Source organism: Pristiophorus japonicus, unplaced genomic scaffold, assembly GCF_044704955.1.
Source record: "Pristiophorus japonicus isolate sPriJap1 unplaced genomic scaffold, sPriJap1.hap1 HAP1_SCAFFOLD_89, whole genome shotgun sequence".
Lineage (NCBI taxonomy): Eukaryota > Metazoa > Chordata > Chondrichthyes > Pristiophoridae > Pristiophorus > Pristiophorus japonicus.
Window position 1 is genome coordinate 2,564,899 of NW_027254813.1, and position 21,914 is coordinate 2,586,812.

Below are 21,914 nucleotides of genomic sequence, written 5' to 3' on the forward strand. Positions count from 1 at the left end.
ATGACGTGCAGCAGAGCAGGACTCCAGCTGTCCTGGTTAACCCTTGCCACTGGACCAAGACCTCGCTCTGTCAAGCCCGTGTGGTGGCTGGTGTCCAACGGTCACACCACGTTAAAACAATCCACCCACAGGCATCTTCCACCCTTTGATTGGAGTTCAGAACTGGAACATCGGGTCCTTCATTGAAACACGTGTGAACCCATGTGGAAGGAAGCCTTCCTCGTTCGAGGACCCGCCTATGATGATGATGATGATGATGTGTGGGACCTTACCAAATGCCTGCTGGAAACCATCAGATTAAATCTAGTAAGACCCGTCCCTTGATTCAGTTTTCACTGGCCTTGCCTTAGGAAGACTATATTGGCGTTGGAGGGAGCACTGTGTCGGTTTCCCAGAATGAAACCTGGATTCCAAGGTTTAAATTAAGATATGAGATTACACCGACTGGAAATTAGAGGGTCGAGCATTGATTTGATCAAAATTTTCAAAGATAATAAGGGAAGAGATATAGTAGATAGAGAGAAATGATTCCCGCTGGTTGGGGAGTCCCAGACTAGGGGCCATAGTCTAAATATTAGAGACAGACGTTTCAGGAGTGAAATTCGGAATCATTCCAACACACACATGGTGGGAGAGGTTTGGAACTCCCTTCTGCAAAGGGCAGTTCGTGCTAGGTCAGTTGTTCATTTTACATCGCATTTTGATCAAAGGTATTAAGGAAGATTGTCGACAGGCGGGCATATGGAGTTTGCTCACAGATCAGCCATGATCTCATTGAATGGCGGAACCGGCTCGAGGGGCTGAATGGCCTCCTCCTGTTCCTGTGTAACAGGTTGGAGCGGCTGAATGGCCTCCTCCTGTTCCTGTGTAACAGGCTCGAGGGCCTGAATGGATCTCCTCCTGTTTCTGTGTAACAGGCTCGAGAGGCTGTATGGGCCTCCTCCTGTTCCTGTGTAACAGGCACGAGCGGCTGAATAGCCTCCTCCTGTTCCTGTGTTACAGGCTCGAGGGGCTAAATGGGCCTCCTCCTGTTCCTGCGTATCAGGCTCGAGGGGCTGAATGGGCCTCCTCCTGTTCCTGTGCTACAGGCTCGAGGGGCTGAATGGGCCTCCTCCTGTACCTGTGTGTAAGGTCTGGGAAACAAAGGGAGGTGATATGAGAAAACATAAACTAAATGGTATTGTGTTAAAAGAGAAGCAGAAGGATTGAGTGATTTAATCACATAAATCTTTGAAGCTGGGTAGATAAGTTACTAAGTTGTTTAAAAAGAATACAGGGCCCTTGGCTTTATATGAAGTGAAATAGAGGACACCAGCGAAGAAGTTGTACCATACCTTTTCACTCCCGGTTTAGGCCTCAGTTGGAGAACTGTTTACAGTTCTGAGCACCACAATTTAGGAAGGATATCAAGGCATTGGAGAGAATGTAAGAAATATATAAGAAACATTTTCTATTGTTGTAGAATACACAAACACAGGCATTCATCGAGAATCAACATGCAGGTGACCACACACAGATTAAAGAGCCAGAGAAACCGTCGGAATCGGGTAACATCGGCAAATAGACAAGAGATATTGACAAGGATTGAAAGCACTTTGCGATCAGAAAATTGACGGCCCAGCTGTGCTTAATGACACGGCTTTTGATGATTGATCTCCGTACAAGCCTTGAAATTCAGGAGTACCGGTATCGTGGTTTGAAGCTCGAGATAAAGCTCGAGATAAAGCCACGGGGCGATACCAACAGGCGCCTGGCAGCAATCAGCGACAGGAAGATGCACCTTAAGCAGGCCCGGCTAGTTCAGTCGGTAAAGTATTAGGCTTTTAATCTCCGGGTCGTGGGTTTGAGCCCCATGTTGGGTGAATTATTGTCCTTAAACTTTTATGGTGCTTTCACAGGAAAACATCATTAATGAACCCATAATCTTCTTTTGCACAATGAACAAAATGCGAACTGAGGGAGAGTTGATCATTTGATCATATGTTCTGTGCTCTGTATAAGAACACAAGAACCAGGAGCAGGAGTCTGCCGTTTGGCCCTTCGAGCCTGCCTTCTTTTGCAATGAAACAAATTATAACCGTGTTTTTAAATGAGCAGTGCGAGATATTTATCGGGCACATTTCAATGCTTCACAAAACCATTCCTTTCGTTACAGCCACCCAGGATCGATTCCCGGTTTGAGAAGTAACTTCGATATCATTGTTTGCAATTGAAGTGGGGTCATTTTATAAAGTTCGATGGATGTCCCAAAGCACTTGAGAGTGGTGTCCAAACAAATGAGTTTGCAATTAAAAACACTGAATGTCAGGAGTGGGATTTGACCCACATCTCCAGAGGAGACTGTGACCTGAACACAGCACCTTAGACCGCTTGGCCATCCGCACTGCTAGAAGCTCCAGTTACAAGTTATTACTCTGGAAAGTTTCAGACCGGGCACTTGTTCAGTGTTACTGGAAGGCCCAGTTGCCGGGATATCCTCTCCCCGGTTGTTTTCCTGAGATTGTGCACGGTGTCCGGGGAACTTTGATCCGGGTCCGAGGTAGCTTACATCATGTGACAATGCACCCCGGATTGCTCTTGTTCCATTTTATCGCACATTAGTTTTTGGTGCAAAAATAATATCTCCAGAGGAGACAGTGATCTAAACACAGCACCGCATACCGCTCGGCCATCCTGCCTATTCACTGCTGTGGGTGGCCACCTGCAGGTTGATTTTGAACTTTTGTGTTCTGTCACATGCAACAAATGAGGGCAGAAGGCGTATCTCTGCCTGACACCGGGGAAACAGTGAGACAGACATTGCATTGTGTTCAGGTTTAATCACAGCAATATCCGCAGTCAGGAGCTGAAAAGGACGAATAGCTGAAAAAACACAAGAAAAAAGCAAAGAAATGTCAGCAATTGTGGTAAACTCTTTAATGTGTTTCCTGCTCGTTTCGTGATGCGGCGCTCACGGAGGGAGTACGAATTCAGAAAATAATTCTTCCATTCAAAATCTTTAAAATAATGACATGCAACTAATTAAACTGTGTGCCGGGGGATGGGGATGGGTGAAGATTATTTGTCTTATGCACCATTCATTAACCGACAGCGTTGTTTTGTAGAATTGTTACTGAGGGACAGTGGAAACTTCAATAACTGAACTTTAATTATTTAAGGATTTTGAATCATTGATGAAGTTTTCTCCCCTATCTGATTTACTCACTCCGTATGTTGGAGACTGGTTTAAAATGTTCAGTGCTCATGCGACAAGGAACCTGGGGCGACTTTTGTTAAATTTATTTCACAGCAAAAGTATTCTCCAAAATATAATTTCCACGGGGGCTCGAACCGGGGCTCGTTCACGTGTGAGATGAATATGATAACCACTACACTACAGAAACACTGCGTCTAAAGCAACCTTAGGAATATAACCAGAGCTTTAACCTACACAGCTGGCCGATACTTCAGGAGCTGGTTTTACGAGAAGAGAATGACGGTGCTGTATTTCGGAAGGCTGTGAGCGTGGCAGGAATTGATCTCGTGTTTCCCAGACTTCATACATAGGAACAGGAGATGGCCATTTAGCAGCGAGTGGTTAGGATCTGGAATGCACGGCTTGAAAGGGCGGTGGAGGCAGACTCAATCTTATCTTTCAGACGGGAGTTGGATAAGTGTCTGAAGGAAAAACAATTGCAGGGCTACGGGGAAAGGGCGGGGAGTGGGACTCGCTGAGGGTCGGCACGGGTTCGATGGGCCGAATGGTCTTCCGTGCTGTAACCATTCCATGATTCGATCAGTTTGTGGCACATTTTATAGTGTGGCTGGGAGCACAACATTGCAAAGGGACATGGATTGAGTCGCCAAAACTAGAGGCATCTGATTTAGGAGATTCGCGGGGCGTGGAAATTTCGGAGTTTAATGACTTTGAAAGCAACATTTTTGTTTTGTGCCGTTTCGGTCAGAGGTTTTCCATTGAAGCAACATTAAATGAAAAGAAATCGCCCAACGTTGGTCTCGAACCCACGACCCTGAGATTAAGAGTCTCATGCTCTACCGACTGAGCTAGCCAGGCTTCCATTCAACGCAGGTTTTTATCACTCATTGCAGCCAGGCGCCTGTTGTCTCCGCCCCAGATGTTCAAACTTGCTTTTGAAGAACTGCCAGGATCTTCTTGAATGGTGGACCAGGTTGGAGGGGCCGAATGGCCAACTCCGGCCCCTCATCCTTACGTGTTTATGTTTACGTCTTTATGCGGAGCTCCTTTCAGGGTAAACGAGCCAAAGGAGGACAGGGGAAACATTATAAGGACACCCTCAAAGCCTCCCTGGTAAAGTGCGACATCACCACTGACACCTGGGAGGCCCTGGCCGCAGACCGCCCGATGTGGAGAAAGTCCTTCTGGGAGGGCGTTGAGCTCTTTGACTCTAGACGCAAGGAGCATGAAGAGACCAAGCGCAGGCAGCGGAAGGAGCACACGGCAAACCAGTCCCACCGACCCCTTCCCTCGACGTATGTCTGTCCCACCTGTAACAGGGTCTGTGGCTCTCGTATCGGAATGTTCAGCCATCAAAGGACTCACTTTGGGATGGAAGGAAGTCCTCCTCGATCCCGAGAGACTGCCTCTGATGGTGTCTATGATTTGCGGTACACTGCGGAAACATCTCCACTTTCAGCACCAGATTACCAAAATTAAACCCAATGGGATCGGGAGAAAAGTTCCTCATATGCTCAGAGCAAAATATATCATATGACAATAGAATTGTATGTATTAATTAACGATGTTTAAATCAATGCTTCATTTTTTTTTTACACAGGAGATGCATAAAGATGTGTAAAATAGATGAACTATTTTTTTATAAGGTTTTGAATTAAAAGTAAAATTTCCCTGACCGGGAATCGAACCCGTGCTGTGGCGTTAAAAGCACTAAATCCTAACCACTAGACCATCAGGGAACCTGGTTTGGATAAAGTATTTTTTTAAATAAAAATAATTCTCCGCCTGACACCTTGGAAACAATGAGACAGCCCTTGGAGCAAGGGTCTGGTTTTTGCCAAACAGCAAAGGAAATATTAATTCTGGAAGAACAATATCCGAAAGAGCAGTGACCACGACGTGATTTGAACAAGCAATTTTCGGATTTGGAGTCAGACACGCTACCATTGCACCATGAGACCTACACAGTGAGCTGGAGATGTTCGCCTCTATGAAGGTTCTGTAATGCAATGGGCTTTAAAATCTCGGTCCATTCCCACCAGGTATCACAAACAGCGCTCACCTGACAGGCACCGTATGGTTTCTTCTTAAACTTTTCTCTTGCTTTCACGGGAAACCATCATTAATTAACCCCTCACCTTCTTTTACACAATCAAACAAATGCTTACTCAGGAACAGTCCATACTTCAATCATTTGTCCTGTGCTTTGCATCTTAACTCGAAAACCATATCCCATTTTACTCACTGTATTATAGCTTTCTGGTTCAAAATCCTCATTGCCGATGACACCACGAATCTGGGCAAATTTTATGAAATTTAACAGCACCGGTTATTCCTACCGTGCACACAACATACAATCAGTAGTAAAGATAAAATCCCAACATGCGTATTTTCAGATTCAACGCTGTTGCATTTCAAATAAAGTGAAAGAATTTTACACTGAAAAGATTTGCAAGTGTTGCTTGTATTTGTGTATTTAATCAAATTTTGTGGCGTCTGACTCCCATTCATGCCACTGCTGAATAAGAAAGGAGGGTTTGACATTGACCAGTCTGCACTGCTCCTGATATTTGTGAGCTCATCCTTTATATTCAGTGGTTTCTCGCCCTTTGATGGGCTGCAGTGTAGCGGATATCACGTTGGCCTCACATTGAGGACTGTTGAGGGGGCAGACTCATCAAGGGAGTGCAGCAGCAGCCAAGTTCATGGCACCGTGGCTGGCTCTGCTGCACAGAAGGGCAGGAAAAAGATTGGGACAGCGATAGTGATAGGGGATTCGATTTAAAGGGGAATAGATAGGCGTTTCTTCGGCCGCAACCGAGACTCCAGGATGGTATGTTGCCTCCCTGGTGCAAGGGTCAAGGATGTCTCGGAGCGGGTGCAGGACATTCTGAAAAGGGAGGGAGATCAGCCAGTTGTCATGGTGCACATTGGTACCAAAGATTTAGATAAAAAAATGGATGAGGTCCTACGAGATGAATTTAAGGAGCTAGAAGCTGAATTAAAAAGTAGGACCTCAAAAGTAGTAATCTCGGGATTGCTACCAATGCCACGTGCTAGTCAGAGTCGGAATCGCAGGATAGCTCAGATGAATCCGTGGCTTGAGCAGTGGTGCAGCAGGGAGGGATTCAAATTCCTGGGGCATTGGAACCGGTTCTGGGGGAGGTCGGACCAGTACAAACCAGACGGTCTGTACCGAGGCAGGTCCTGAACCAAAGTCCTTAGGGGGGAGTGTTTGATAGTGCTGTTGGGGAGGAGTTAAACTAATATGGCAGGGGGATGGGAACCAATGCAGGGAGACAGAGGGAAACAAAATGGAGACAGATACAAAAGACAGAAAGGAGATGAGTAAAAGTGGAGGGCAGAGAAACCCAAGGCAAAAACCAAAAATGGCCACTGTACATCAATATTCTAAAGGGTCAAAGTGGAATAAAAAGGCAAGCCTGAAAGCTCGGTGCCTCAATGCGAGGAGTATTCAGAACGCCGGAGAGGGCTCTGAGCTAGTTAGGGTGGGTGAGAGCGCAGATAAAAAGGACCCCAAGAAAGAATGCAAAAGGCAGGAGGCAACAGAGCAGAGGAGCACTGGGGTAAGTGTAAACCACAAGGTAATAGGAAGGGACAATATGTATGAATATAAAGGGGCTGCAGGAGGGGTCAAAACTAAAAATCATCGATTAAAAACTAGTATTAAATACTTTATCTAAACGCACGCAGCATTCAAAATAAAGTTAATGAGTTGACGGCACAAATCATGACAAATGGGTATGATTTGGTGGCCATTACAGAAACGTGGTTGCAGGGTGGCGAAGACTGAGAATTAAACATGCAGGGGTAGCTGACAATTCGGAAAGATAGACAAGAAGGGAAAGGAGGTGGCGTAGCTCTGTTAATAAAGGATGACATCAGTGCATTTGTGAGAGATGATATTGGCTCTAATGAACAAAATGTTGAATCATTGTGGGTGGAGATTAGAGATAGTAAGGGGAAAAAGTCACTGGTGGGCGTAGTTTATCGGCGCCCAAATAATAACTTGACGGTGGGGTGGGCAATAATCAAGGGAATAATGGAGGCATGTGAAAAAGGAACGGCAGTAATCATGGTGGATTTTAACCTACATATTGATTGGTCAAATCAAATCGCACGGGGTAGCCTGGAGGAGGAATTCATAGAATGCATACAGGATTGTTTCTGAGAACAATATGTTACAGAACCTACAAGGGAGCAAGCTATCTTAGACTGGTCCTGTGCAATGAGACAGGAATAATGAACGATTTCCTAGTAAAAGATCCTCTCAGAAGGAGTGATCACAGCATGGTTGAATTTGTAATATAGATTGAGGGTGAGGAAGTAGTGTCTCAAACGAGCATACAATGCTTAAACAAAGGGGACTACAGTGGGATGAGGGCAGAGTTGGTGAAAGTAGACTGGGAACACAGAATAAACGGTGGCACAATTGAGGTACAGCAGAGGACTTTTAAGGAGCTCTTTCATAGTGCACAACAAAAATATATTCCAGTGAAAAAGAAGGGCAGTAAGAGAAGGGATAACTTGCTGTGGATAACAAAGGAAATAAATGAGAGTATCAAATTAAAAACCAATGCGTATAAGGTGGCCAAGGTTAGTGGGAAACTAGAAGATTGGGAAAATTTTAAACGAAAGCAAACAATGACTAAGAAAGTAATAAGGAAAGGAAAGATAGATTACGAAATTAGAATTGCGCAAAACATAAAAACAGATAGTAAAAGCTTTTACCGATATATAAAACGGCAAAGAGTGACTAAAGTAAATGTTGGTCCCTCAGAAGATGAGAAGGGGGATTTAATAATGGGAAATGTGGAAATGGCTGAGATCTTAAACAATTATTTTGCTTCGGTCTTCACAGTGGAAGACACACAAACTATGCCAGAAACTGCTGGTCACAGGAATGTGGGAAGGGAGGAACTTGAGACAATGACTATCACTAGGCGGGTAGTGCTGGACAGGCTAATGGGACTCAAGGTAGACAAGTTCCCTGGTCCTGAAGAAATGCATCCCAGGGTATTAAAAGAGGTGGCGGAAGTTATAGCAGATGCATTCGTTATAATCTTCCAAAATCCTCTGGACTCTGGGGAGGTACCAGCGGATTGGAAAGCAGCTAATGTAACGCCTCTCTTTACAAAAGCGGGCAGACAAAATGCAGGTAACTATAGGCCGGTTAGTTTAACATCTGTAGGTGGGAAAATGTTTGAAACTATCATTAAGGAAGAAATAGCGGGACATCTCGATAGGCTTAGTGCAATCAAGCAGATAGCTTGGATTCATGAAGGGGAAATCATGTTTAACTAATATACTGGAATTCTTTGAGGATATAACGAGCATGGTGGATAGAGGTGTACCGATGGATGTGGTGTATTTAGATTTCCAAAAGGCATTCGATAAGGTACCACACAAAAGGTTACTTCCGAAGATAGAGCTACGCGGAGTCAGAGGATATGTATTAGCATGGATCGAGATTTGGCTGGCGAACAGAAAGCAGAGAGTCGGGATAAATGGGTGCTTTTCAGTTTGGAAATCCGTGGTTAGTGGTGTGCCACAGGGATCGGTGCTGGGACCACAACTGTTTGCAATATACATAGATGACCTGGAAGAGGGGACAGAGTGTAGTGTAAAAGAATTTGCAGATGATACAAAGATTAGTGGGAAAGCGGGTTGTGTAGAGGACACAGAGAGGCTGCAAAGAGATTTGTATAGGTTAAGCGAATGGGCTAAGGTTTGGCAGATGAAATACAATGTCGGAAAGTGTGAGGTCATCCACCTTGGGAAAAAGAAACACTAAAAACGAATATGATTTGAATGGGGAGCAATTATAACATGCTGCGGTGCAGAGGGATCTCGGGGTCCTTGTGCATCAATCCCCAAAAGTTAGTTTGCAGGTGCAGCAGGTAATCAGGAAGGTGAATGGAATGTTCGCCTTCGTTGCGAGAGGGATGGAGTACAAAAGCAGGGAGGTCCTGCTGCAACTGTATAGGGTATTGGTGAGGTCGCACCTGGAGTACTGCGTGCAGTTTTGGTCACCTTACTTAAGGAAGGATATACTGGCTTTGGAGGGGATACAGAGACGATTCACTCGGCTGATTCCGCAGATGAGGGCGTTACCTTATGATGATAGATTGAGGAGACTGGGTCTTTACTCGGTGGAGTTCAGAAGGATGAGGGATGATCTCATAGAAACATTTAAAATAATGAAAGGGATAGACAAGATAGAGGCAGGGATGTTGTTTCCACTGGTAGGGGAGACTAGAACTAGGGGGCACAGCCTCAAAATACGGGGGAGCCAATTTAAAACCGAGTTGAGAAGCAATTTATTCTCCCAGAGGTTTGTGAATCTGTGGGATTATCTGCCCAAGGAAGCAGTTGAGGCGAGATCATTGAATGTATTCAAGTCACAGATAGATAGATGTTAAACCACTAAGGGAAATAAGGGTTACGGGGTGCGGGTGGGTAAGTGGAGCTGAGTCCACGGCCAGATCAGCCATGATCTTGTTGAATGGCGGAGCAGGCTCGAGGGGGTAGATGGTATACTCCTGTTCCTAATTCTTATGTTTCTTATGTTTCTTATGGAGCAGGCGTCTACTACAACCAAAAAAACATTTTTTAAAGGACCTGCGTAGTCCTCATGGATGCGTGCCCAAGGCTTGGTGGGCCAGGACCATGTGCTAGTGGGGGCTTCCCTGGGCGCATTACCCAACTGGGCAAACGTGTTGCACCTGCGAACGCAAAGTTCCAGATCTGCGTCTTTCCCTGTACACCAAATGTGTGACTTGTCAATTGCCTTCCTCATGACAATGCCCGGGTGCTCATTGTGGAGTTCTCTGATGAACACCTCTCTGCCCATCTGGTTTCTACGCGGCTTCCCAACAGTAGGCAATCGGCCTGAATCGAGAGTTCATCCCTGCGCCTGTGAAATAGTTTAACTTCCTCACGACATGCCCTGTACGTGGCTGCCCAGTCCCCATTCAGGACACATTTCTTGACTGGAGACAATAGCGGGTCTCTATTTGTCCAGACTTTAATCTGACGGGCTGTCACGGGTGAGCCTTCACTTCCGAAAGCTTCAACAGCCATGACCATCTCAGCACCATGCTCGGTAGCCCCCTCAGTGGTGGCGAGTGGGAGCCTGCTGAGTGCATCGGCGCAGTTTTCGGTGCCCGGTCTGTGCCGAATTGTGTAGTCATAGGCGGCTAAAGTGAGTGCCCACCTCTGTATGCGGGCCGATGCATTTGCACTTATGGCCTTTTTGTCTGCCAAAAGGGACGTTAGGGGTTTGTGATCTGTCTCCAGCTCAAATTTCCTGCCAAACAGGTATTGGTGCATTTTCTTTACTGCATATACACATGCGAGCGCCTCCTTTTCTACCATCCCGTAGCCCCTTTCTGCCTGGGACAGACTTCTGGAGGCCTAAGCAACCGGCTGTAACTGACACTTGGCATTTACATGCTGCAACACACACCCGACACAATCGGACGACGCATCGCACGTTAACACAAGTTTCTTACATGGGTCATATAGCGTTAACAGAGTGTTGGAACATAACAAATTGCGAGCTCTATTAAAAGTCCTTTTCTGGCTGTCCCCCCAGACACATTCGTGATCTTTGCGTAGGAGCACGTGTAGCGGCTCTAGCAGCTTGCTCAATTTGGGAAGAAAGTTACCAAAATAGTTCAGGAGCCCCAGGAACGAATGCAGCTCCGTCGTGTTACGGGGTCTGGGTGCTCTCTGGATCGCTTCCGTTTTGGAGGCAGTAGAGCTGATCCCGTCTGCTGCTACCCTTCTCGCCAGGAATTCTACCTCTGGAGTTATGAAGACGCACTTCGCCTTTTTCAGTCGCAGCCCTATCCGGTCCACTCTGCGTAGCACCTCCTCCAGGTTGTGGAGGTGTTCTTCAGTATCGTAACCCGTGATGAGGATGTCGTCTTGAAAAACCACCGTCCGTCGAATCGACTTGAGGAGGCTTTCCATATTTCATTGTAAGATCGCGGCAACCGACGAATCCCGAACGGACATCTGTTGTACTCAAACAACCCCTTGTGTGTCGTGATGGTGGTCAGCTTCTTCGACTCACTCGCCAGCTCCTGGGTCATGTAAGCTGAGGTCAGGTCTAATATTGAAAAAAGATTGCCACCGGATAGCATCGCAAAGAGGTCCTCCGCTCTCAGTAGCGGGTACTGGTCTTGGAATGACACCCGATTGATGGTGGCCTTCTAATCACCACATATCCTGACCGACCTATCCGCCTTGAGCACCGGCACAATCGGGCTCGCCCAGTCACTGAATTCGTCTGGCGAGATGATGCCTTCCCTTAGCAGGCGGTCCAATTCGCCTTCTATCGTTTCCCGCATCACGCACGGCTCTGCCCTGACCTTGTGGTGTACTGGCATGGCGTCCGGGTTCATGTGAATCACTACCTTGGCCCCCATGAAAGTGCCAATGCCGGGTTGAAATAATGAGTCAAATTTGTTCAGGATCTGTGAGCATGATACTCGCTCCACAGAGGAAATTGCATTGACATCGCCCCATTTCCAGTTCATGACAGCAAGCGAACTTGTGGGTCACGACTACTGTGGCGCTGCCTAGCACCAGAATGATATCCTTTGTGTACGTTCGTAGCTGTGCGTCAATCGGCAATAATTTTGGCCACCTGGCCTTGGACGCACACAACTTTTCGAACTATTTGATACCCATCAGGGACTGGCTGGCCCACGTGTCTAGCTCCACTGATACTGGGATGCCATTGAGGAGCACTTTCATCATTATCGCTGGCGTCCTGGGGTATGAACTTTATACGTGCTCCACATGAACTCGATGAACTTCAGCTTCTAGCGATTTCCCCCACTGTTCATTTCTGCAATTTCTGCATGTACTTTGCTCATCTCTGCAAACTCTGGCTGAGTGTGTGCCTCCATGCCTCCAACATGAGCTGCTGTTGGAAACAAAAGGTCTCTTGCCAGTCGATCGTCACTGTCTGCCCCGTGATTGTCCTTGAGTGCACGATTAACAGGTGTTGATGGCCCCATTACTGGCCGCATTGTCCCTTGCAATGACGTGAATCGCTATTCAGCTTGCCATCTTCTCTGTCGAACTCCCCCTCTGGGTTTGGCTATATATTGGGTCATGCCTGACTGCCCTTGGCTGCCTGGAGAACTGTGTGATGCTTTAACAATGTTGCATCTCTGTCCCAACCATTGCTTCACATAGAACCTCTTGTCGGTTCTGCTCTTGGCCTTGCTCGTGTGGTTCAAATCCCAGTTTCTCGTCGCCATTGATAAGTCCTTACTATAGAGTGTAAATGCACACGAGGCCCATGCTTCAGGGAAGGTCAGTCTGTGACCTGTCTTTTATTTCTTAGCACTCAAGTGATGGAAGTGGGTGGAGCTTCCCCTTTTGTACCTGAAGGTTCAGGTTAGGAATGTCGCGAACAAGTTCACCACCAAGTGGTCGTTGTTCTCACAGTGTACAACTTAGGTCAGATTATACGTGGGTTACAATGCTGGTTGCATACATGACAGTCCCGGCCTCACTCACTGTGGAGCTGTGGACGAGCGATTAGTCGATGGGTTGTTTGCGGCTTCGAGCTGCTGTTGAGAAGCGCGGCGGAGATGCAGGATCCTTTAATAATCTCTCACAACTCAACTGAAAGCAGCCGGAACGTGTAGCTTTGAGAGGGTCTTTCTGCACCGTCAGGGCTGGAAACAGGACGGAGTGAGAGACACTGTGTAGAGTTTGAGTGTGTACAGAACTGTACAGAGAAACCAGCCAATGTAACAGGGCTGTGAGATACTGCATTTTGTTAATAGTACAGTATTAGGCAGTCCCTCGGATCGAGGATGATTTGTTTCCACACTAAAATGGGATGAGTTCACAGGTGTTTCGATGAGGGACATGACAATCTTGGTCCCGAACTACATCCTGAAGGGTGGAAGATGCCTGTGGGTGGATTGTTTTAACGTGGGGTGACCGTTGCACACCTGCCACCACACGGGCTTTACAGAGCTCGGTCTTGGTCCAGAGGCAAGGATTACCCAAGGCGACCACGGACCAAGCTCTGCTGCATGGACCTAGTGTGTACACATGTGCCGACTAACCATAGATCGCAGTGTGGGCTGGCCCGTGCTGTCCCTGGGCCCTCGCCTCTCCTGAGCCCCGATCTCACACCGCTCCTCCGCCACGATCAAATATGGAGCAGTCAGAAACAGGACATCAATTAGTCCCTCTAATCTTGGTGTTTCGCAGCTCTACCCATATAGATTCCACATTATCCCAGCCAATGTCCTTCCTTACTATTGCGTTAACCTCCTCTTTAACCATTAACACTACCCCACCTCCTTTTCCTTTCTGGCAATCCTTCCTGAATATTGAATACGCCTGGATGTTGTGTTCCCAGCCTTGGTTACCCTGGAGCCATGTCTCAGTAATCCCAATTGCATCATATCAGTTAACAGCTATCTGTGCAGTTAATTCGTCCACCTTATTACAAATGCTTCTCGCTTTGAGACTCAGAGTTTCGGGCTTGTTTTTTTAAACACTCTTTGTCCTTTTAGAATTATGTTGTAATATGGCCCTTTTGATACAGAATGAAACCCACAGGCAATTACCAGAAATTGACAGGTGCAGTATAAAATCCACGCTCTCGTGTCAGAAACGAACATGCAGAGTAAAATCCTCATCCACATGTCAGAGATGGACAGATACAGAATCAAATCCACACTCCCATACAAGGCACCAACTATATAAGAAAATAAGAACAGAAGAAATAGGAGCAGGAGTAGGCATATGGACCCTCGATCCTGCTCCACCATTTAATACGATCATGGCTGATCCGATCATGGACTCAGGACCACTTCCCTGCCCGCTCCCCATAACCCCTTATTCCCTGATCAGTTAAGACAATGTCTATCTCTGTCTTAAATATATTCAATGTCCCAGCTTCCACAGGTCTCTGAGGCAGCGCATTCCACAGGTTTATAACCCTCTGAGAGAAGAAATTCCTCTTCACCTCAGTTTTACATGGGGGCCCCTGACTCCAAGATTATGTCCCCGAGTTCTCGTCTCCCCTATCAGTGAAAACATCCTCTCTGCTACCACCGTGTCAAGCCCCCTCATTATCTTATACATTTCGATAAATCACCTCTCATTCGTTCTTCTGAATTCAATGAGTCGAGGCCAAACCTCCTCAATCTTTTCTCATAAGTCAACCCCTCATCTCCGGAATCAACCTAGTGAAACTTCTCTCAACTTCCTCCAAAGCAAGTATATCCTTTCATAAATATGGAAACCAAAACTGCACGCAGTATTCCAGGTGTGGCCTCACCAATAACTTGTATACCTGTTGCAAGACTTCCCTGCTTTTATACTCCAGCCCCTTTGCAATAAGGCCAAGATTCAGTTGGCCTTCCTGATCACCTGCTGTACCTGCATATTAACCTTTTGTGTTTCATGCACAAGTACCCCCAAGTCCCGCTGTACTGCAGCACTTTGCAATGTTTCTCCATTTAAATAATAACTTGCTCCTTGATTTTTTTTCTGCCATAATGCATGACCTCACACTTTCCAACATTATACTCCATCTGCCAAATGTTTGCCCACTGACTTAGCCTGTCTGTGTCCTTTTACAGATTATTTGTGTCATATTAACATAGAAACATAGAAAATAGGTGCAGGAGCAGGCCATTCGGCCCTTCTAGCCTGCACCGCCATTCAATGAGTTCATGGCTGAACATGCAACTTCAGTACCCCATTCCTGCTTTCTCACCATACCCCTTGATTCCCCTAGTAGTAAGGACTTCATCTAACTCCTTTTTGAATATATTTAGTGAATTGGCCTCAACAACTTTCTGTGGTAGAGAATTCCACAGGTTCACCACTCTCTGGGTGAAGAAATTCCTCCTCATCTCGGTCCTACATGGCTTCCCCCTTATCCTTAGATGGTGTCCCCTGGTTCTGGACTTCCCCAACATTGGGAACATTCTTCCTGCATCTAACCTGTCTAACCCCGACAGAATTTTAAACGTTTCTATGAGGTCCCCTCTCATTCTTCTGATCTCCAGTGAATACAAGCCCAGTTGATCCAATCTTTCTTGATAGGTCGGTCCCGCCATCCCGTGAATCAGTCTGGTGAACCTTCGCTGCACTCCCTCAATAGCAACAGGTTAGGAGACCAAAACTGTACACAATACTCCAGGTGTGGTCTCACCAAGGCCCCGTACAATTGTAGCAACACCTCCCTGCCCCTGCACTCAAATCACCTCGCTATGAAGGACAACATGCCATTTGCTTTCTTAACCGGCTGCTGTACCTGCATGCCAACCTTCAATGACTGATGTACCATGACACCCAGGTCTCTTTGAACCTCCCCTTTTCCTAATCTGTCACCATTCAGATAATAGTCTGTCTCTCTGTTTTTACCACCAAAGTGGATAACCTCACATTTATCCACATTATACTTCATCTGGCATGAATTTGCCCACTCGCCTAATCTATCCAAGTCGCTCTGCAGCCTCATAGCATCTTTTTCGCAGCTCACACTGCCACCCAACTTAGTGTCATCCGCAAATTTGGAGATACTACATTTAATCCCCTCGTCAAAATCATTAATGTACAGTGTAAACAGCTGGGGCCCCAGCACACAACCTTGCGGTACCCCACTAGTCACTGCCTGCCATTCTGAAAAGTCCCCATTTACTCCTACTCTTTGCTTCCTGTCTGACAACCAGTTCTCAATCCATGTCAGCACACTACCCCCAATCCCATGTGCTTTAACTTTGCACATTAATCTCTTGTGTGGGACCTTGTCGAAAGACTTCTGCAAGTGAAAATATACCACATCAACTAGTTCTCCCTAGTCCACTCTACTGGAAACATCCTCAAAAAATTCCAGAAGATTTGTCAAGCATGATTTCATTTCACAAATCCATGCTGACTTGGACCTATCATATTACCTCTTTCCAAATGCATTGCTATGACATCCTTAATAATTGATTCCATCATTTTACCCACTACCGATGTCAGGCTGACCGGTCTATAATTCGCTGTATTCTCTCTCCCTCCTTTTTTAAAAAATGGGGTTACATTGGCTACCCTCAACTCCATATGAACTGATCCAGAATCAATGGCATGTTGGAAGATGACTGTCAATGCATCCACTATTTCCAAGGCCACCTCCCTAAGTACTCTGGGATGCAGTCCATCAGGCCCTGGGGAATAATCGGCCTTCAATCCCATCAATTACCCCAAAAGAATTTCCGACTAATAAGGATTTCCCTCAGTTCCTCCTACTTACTAGACCCTCCGACCACTTTTATATCCGGAAGGTTGTTTGTGTCCTCCTCAGTGAGTACCAACCCAAAGTACTTGTTCAATTGGTCCGCCATTTCTTTGTTCCCAGTTATAACTTCCCCTGATTCTGACTGCAGGGGACCTACGTTTGTCTTTACTAACCTTTTTCTCTTTACATGTCGATAGAAACTTTTGCAATCCGTCTTAATATTCCCTGCAAGCTTCTTCTCCTATTCCATTTTCCCTGCCCTAATCAAACCCTTTGCCCTCCTCTGCTGAGTTCTAAATTTCTCCCAATCCCTGGGTTCGCTGCTATTTCTGGCCAATTTGTATGCCACTTCCTTGGCTTTAATGCTATCCCTGATTTCCCTTGATAGCCACGGTTGAGCCACCTTCCCTTTTTTATTTTTACGCCAGACAGGAATGTACAATTGTTGTAGTTCATCCATGCGGTCTCTAAATGTCTGCCATTGCCCATCCCCAGTCAACCCCTTCAGTATCATTCGCCAATCTCTCCTAGCCAATTCACGCCTCATACCTTCAAAGTTACCCTTCTTTAAGTTCTGGACCATAGTCTCTGAATTAACTGTTTCATTCTCCATCCTAATGCAGAATTCCACCATATTATGGTCATTCTTCACCAAGGGGCCTCACACAACGAGATTGCTAATTAATCCCCTCTCATTACACAACACCCAGTCTAAGATGGCCTCCCCCCTAGTTGGTTCCTCGACATATTGGTTTAAAAAACCATCCCTTATGCACTCCAGGAAATCCTCCTCCACCGTATTGCTTTCAGTTTGGTTAACCCAATCTATGTGCATATTAAAGTCACCCATTATAACTGCTGCACCTTTATTGCACGCACCCCGAATTTCATGTTTGATGCCCTCCCCAACATCACTACTACTGTTTGGAGGTCTGTACACAACTCCCACTAACGTTTTTTGCCCTTTGGTATTCTGCATCTCTACCCATATGGATTCCACATCATCCAAGCTAATGTCCTACCGAACTATTGCCTTAATTTGCTCCTTAACCAGCAATGCTACCCCACCTCCTTTTCCTTTTATTCTATCTTTCCTGAATGTTGAATACCACTGGATATTGAGTTCCCAGCCCTGATCATCCTGGAGCCTTGTCTCTATATTACCAATCACATCAGATTTGTTAACATCTATTTGCACAGTTAATTCATCCATCTTATTGCGGATACTCCTTGCATTAAGACACAAAGCCTTCAGGCTTGTTTTTTTAACACCCTTTATCCTTTTAGAATTTTGCTGTACAGTGGCCCTTTTTGTTCTTTGCCTTGGGTTTCTCTGCCCTCCACTTTTCCTCTTCTCCTTTCTGTCTTTTGCTTTTGCCTCCTTTTTGTTTCCCTCTGTCTCCCTGCATTGGTTCCCATCCCCATGCCATATTAGTTTAAATCTTCCCCAACAGCACTAGCAAACACTCCCCCTAGGACAATGGTTCCGGTCATGCCCAGGTGCAGACCGTCCAGTTTGTACTGGTCCCACCTCCCCCAGAACCTGTTCCAATGCCCCAGGAATTTGAATCCCTCCCTGCTGCACCACTGCTCAAGCCACGTATTCATCTGCGCTATCCTGCGATTCCTACTCTGACTATCACGTGGCACTGGTAGCAATCCCGAGATTACTACTTTTGAGGTCCTACTTTTTAATTTAGCTCCTAGCTCCTTAAATTCGTTTCGTAGGACCTCATTCCTTTTTTTTACCAATGTCATTGGTACCAATGTGCACCACGACAACTGGCTGTTCTCCCTCCCTTTTTAGAATGTCCTGCACCCGCGCCGAGACATCCTTGATCCTTGCACCAGGGAGGCAACATACCATCCTGGAGTCTCGGTCGCGGCCGCAGAAACGCCTAACTATTCCCCTCACCATTGCTCTCCCACTCTTTTTATTGCCCTCCTGTGCAGCAGAGCCAGCCATGGTGCCATGAACTTGGCTGCTGCTGCCCTCCCCTGATGAGTCATCCCCCTCAACAGTCCTCAAAGCGGTGTATATGTTTTGCAGGGGGATTACCACAGGGGACCCCTGCACTACCTTCCTTGCACGGCTCTTCCTGTTGGTCTTCCATACCCTATCTGGCTGTGGACCCTTTCCCTGCGGTACGACCAACTCGCTACACGTGATACTCACGTCATTCTCAGCATCGTGGATGCTCCAGAGTGAATCCACACTCAGCTCCAATTCCGCAACGCGGTCCATCAGGAGCTTGAGGTGGACACACTTCCTGCAGATATAGTCGTCAGGGACACTGGTGTCGTCCCTGAGTTCCCACATGGTACAGGAGGAGCATAACACCCGACCGAGCTCTCTTGCCATGACTTCACCCTTAGATACACTTAAATTGGCAACAACAATGTTAAAAGTTACTCACTGATATAGAAGAGCAAAAAGAAAAATTACTCATTAATCACCAGCCAATCACTTACCCTCTTGGCTGTGACGTCACCTTTTGTTTCCTTTCTACTTCTTTTTTGCCTTCTCCCTGTAGCTGCACAAGTACACCTTTTATAGGCCTCTCCACGCAACTCCTCGAAGCTGCTCCCGACTGCCGGCGCCGCTGGGCCCCGGACTCCCTGCTGTGCCTTTTATAGACCTCTCCACGCAGCTCTCGACGCTGCTCCCGACTGCCGTCTTTCCTCCCATCTTTCTATCGCCAGCAAACTTGGCGACGTTACAGTCGGTCCCTTCTTCCAATTCGTTAATATAGATTGTAAATAGTTGGGGTCCCAGCACTGATCCCTGCGTCACCCCACTAGTTACTGATTGCCGACCCACGAATGAACTATTCACCCCACTTCTCTGTTTTCTGTTAGTTAGCCAATCCTCTATCCATGCGAATATATTACCCCCAGCCCGTGAATATTTATCTTGTGCAGTAACCATTTATGTGGCACCTTGTCAAATGCCTTCTGGGAGTTGAAAAACACCATACCCACTTTATCCACCCTGTTCTTTACATGCTCAAATAATTCCAGCAAATTTGTCAAACTTAACTTCCCCTTCATAAATCCATGCTGACTGCCTGACCGAATTATGCTTTTCCAAATGTCGTGCTGATGCTTCTTAAAGAATGAACTCTTCAACATTTTCCCAACCACAGATGTTAGGCGAACTGGTCTATAGTTTCCTGCTTTTTGTCTGCCTCCTTTTTAACCGAGTGTGGCTCTCATTCCCCGGGCAAGACCGAGTGCGTCTCTCAGTCCCCGGGCAAGACCGAGTGCAGCTCGACGGACCCGGGCAACACCGATTGCGGCTCTCGTTACCCGGGCAACAGCGATTGCGGCTCTCGTGACCCGGGCAACATCGAGTGCGGCTCTCGCTCCCCAGGCAACACCGAGTGCAGTTCTCGGGCACCGGGCAACACCGAGTGTGGCTCTCGGGCCCCGGGCAACACCGAGTGCGGCTCTTGGGCCCCGGGCAAAACCGAGTGCGGCTCTCGGGACACGGGCAACACCGTTTGCGGCTCTCGGGACCAGGGCAACACCGAGTGCGGCTCTCGGGACCCGGGCAACACCGAGTGCGGCTCTCGGGACCCGGGCAACACCGAGTGCGGCACTCGGGCACTGAGTCAGAGACACCGGGCCCGGCACCAGCAACCCCCGGGGGCAGCACCTCCCTCACACCAGGAAAACAACAACTTACATTTATACAGCAGGCCCATTAATTCCCAGCCGCTCTGTATCAGGTGGACGCTGGATGTGGAAGTCACTCACTGGCCTCCTGTGTGGGTCTGTTTGTTGCATCAGTTTGAGCTGGATGGAGAGGGGGGAGAAGCTGCTGGGTTTCACCCCAGTACTACTGGGCTCAGTGAGGCCAACAATTTCCCATGTGGGCCTGTCGAGGGAGGTGGGTCCCCTTCCTGAAGGCCAGCAGTTACCCAGATGTGTTTTTACGACAATCCGGCAGCTTTCATGGTCACTTATTTCTCGTGCCGGCCCCACAAAAGACCAAATTCATTAAGCTCAATTTCACAACCTGCCTTTGTGTTTTTGTGCTTTCTCTCTCACACTCACTTTTCCTGTTTGAAATTAACTTTACAGGGTGTTAAAAGGGGAGGATTTGTAGACTGGAAGCTCAAACCAAACATCACCTCAAGGTCTGACTGTCACTTGGTACATCGGGACTGGAATATTATCAGCTTTTGACCAAGGAAGCAGAAGGCACCGTTCACAGTGGGGAGAAACGGTTCACGTGCTCTGTGTGTGGACAAGGCTTCAGCCAATCATCCAAACTGGAGAGACACATGTGCAGTCACACTGGGGAGAAACCGTGTAAATGTGGGGATTGTGGGAAACGTTTCAACTACCCGTCCCAGCTGGAAACATATCGGCGATTTCACACCGGGGAGAGGCCATTCACCTGCTCCGACTGTGGGAAGGGATTCACTCAGTTATCCAACCTGCTGATACACCAGCGAGTTCACACTGGGGGAGACCGTTCACCTGCTCTGACTGTGGGAAGGGATTCACTGCATCATCCCACCTGCTGAGACACCAGCGAGGTTACACTGGGGAAAGGCCATTCACCTGCTCCAACTGTGGGAAGGGATTCTCTCAGTTATCCCACCTGCTGGCACACCAGCGAGATCACACTGGGGAGAGACCGTTCACCTGTTCAGAGTGTGGGAAGGGATACACTGCATCATCCAGCCTGCTGAGACACCAGCGAGGTCGCACTGGGGAGAGGCCGTTCACCTGTTCAGAGTGTGGGAAGGGTTTCACTCGGTCATCCGACCTGCTGATACACCAGCGAGTTCACACTGGGAAGAGGCCATTCACCTGGTCTGACTGTGGGAAGGGATTCACTGAATCATCCCAACTGCTGAAACACCAGCGAGTTCACTCTGGGGTGAGGCCGTTCACCTGCTCTGAGTGTGGGAAGGGATTATCTCTGTCAGACAGCCAGCTGAGACACCAGCGAGTTCACAAGTGACCGCAGGGGTTGGATTCTGCTGCTAATCGCATTCTGGACTGTATTGACTTCATTTTGATAGTTGAGGTTTATAACTCCTGTACCGCTGACGTTAATAACTCCTGTAACTGGAAAGGGGTTTAATATTTGGGATACAGATACATAAATTAGTGTTGCTTTCAACACATTGCTGTGGATTTTTGTCTTTCCCACCTGAGGGTTTAGCATCACCTGGCTGGAGCTGAGAAAGGACAATCTGTGGGGAGGATCTAACAGGGGGAACAGAACTTCAGACTGGACACGGTCCTTCAGGGCCACACAGAGATCACCTCATTCTTCTGAACTCCAATGCGTATAGGCCCAACCTACTCAACCTATCGTCATAGGTCAATCCCATCAACTCCGGAATCTGCAGCAGACATGAGCAAGGACCTGAGGCTTATTGAAAGGCATATATTTCA

The 21,914-nt window shown here is 47.2% G+C and overlaps 1 protein-coding gene and 2 non-coding genes across 3 annotated transcripts; 1 reads left to right on the forward strand and 2 right to left on the reverse strand.

Annotated features, from left to right (window-relative positions):
• The first annotated feature begins 1,630 nt into the window (after nt 1-1,630).
• LOC139257623 (uncharacterized PPE family protein PPE21-like) lies at nt 1,631-21,474 on the forward strand. Its single transcript, XM_070874561.1, has 3 exons — nt 1,631-1,807; nt 19,701-20,102; nt 21,376-21,474. Exons 1-3 carry the CDS (start codon nt 1,631-1,633, stop codon nt 21,472-21,474), a joined length of 678 nt encoding a protein of 225 aa, XP_070730662.1.
• On the reverse strand, nt 3,982-4,054 carry trnak-cuu (transfer RNA lysine (anticodon CUU)). The gene has a single exon. It is a non-coding gene; the product is annotated as a tRNA-Lys (tRNA).
• On the reverse strand, nt 4,864-4,935 carry trnak-uuu (transfer RNA lysine (anticodon UUU)). Its single transcript has one exon. It is a non-coding gene; the product is annotated as a tRNA-Lys (tRNA).
• Nucleotides 21,475-21,914: the final 440 nt, after the last annotated feature.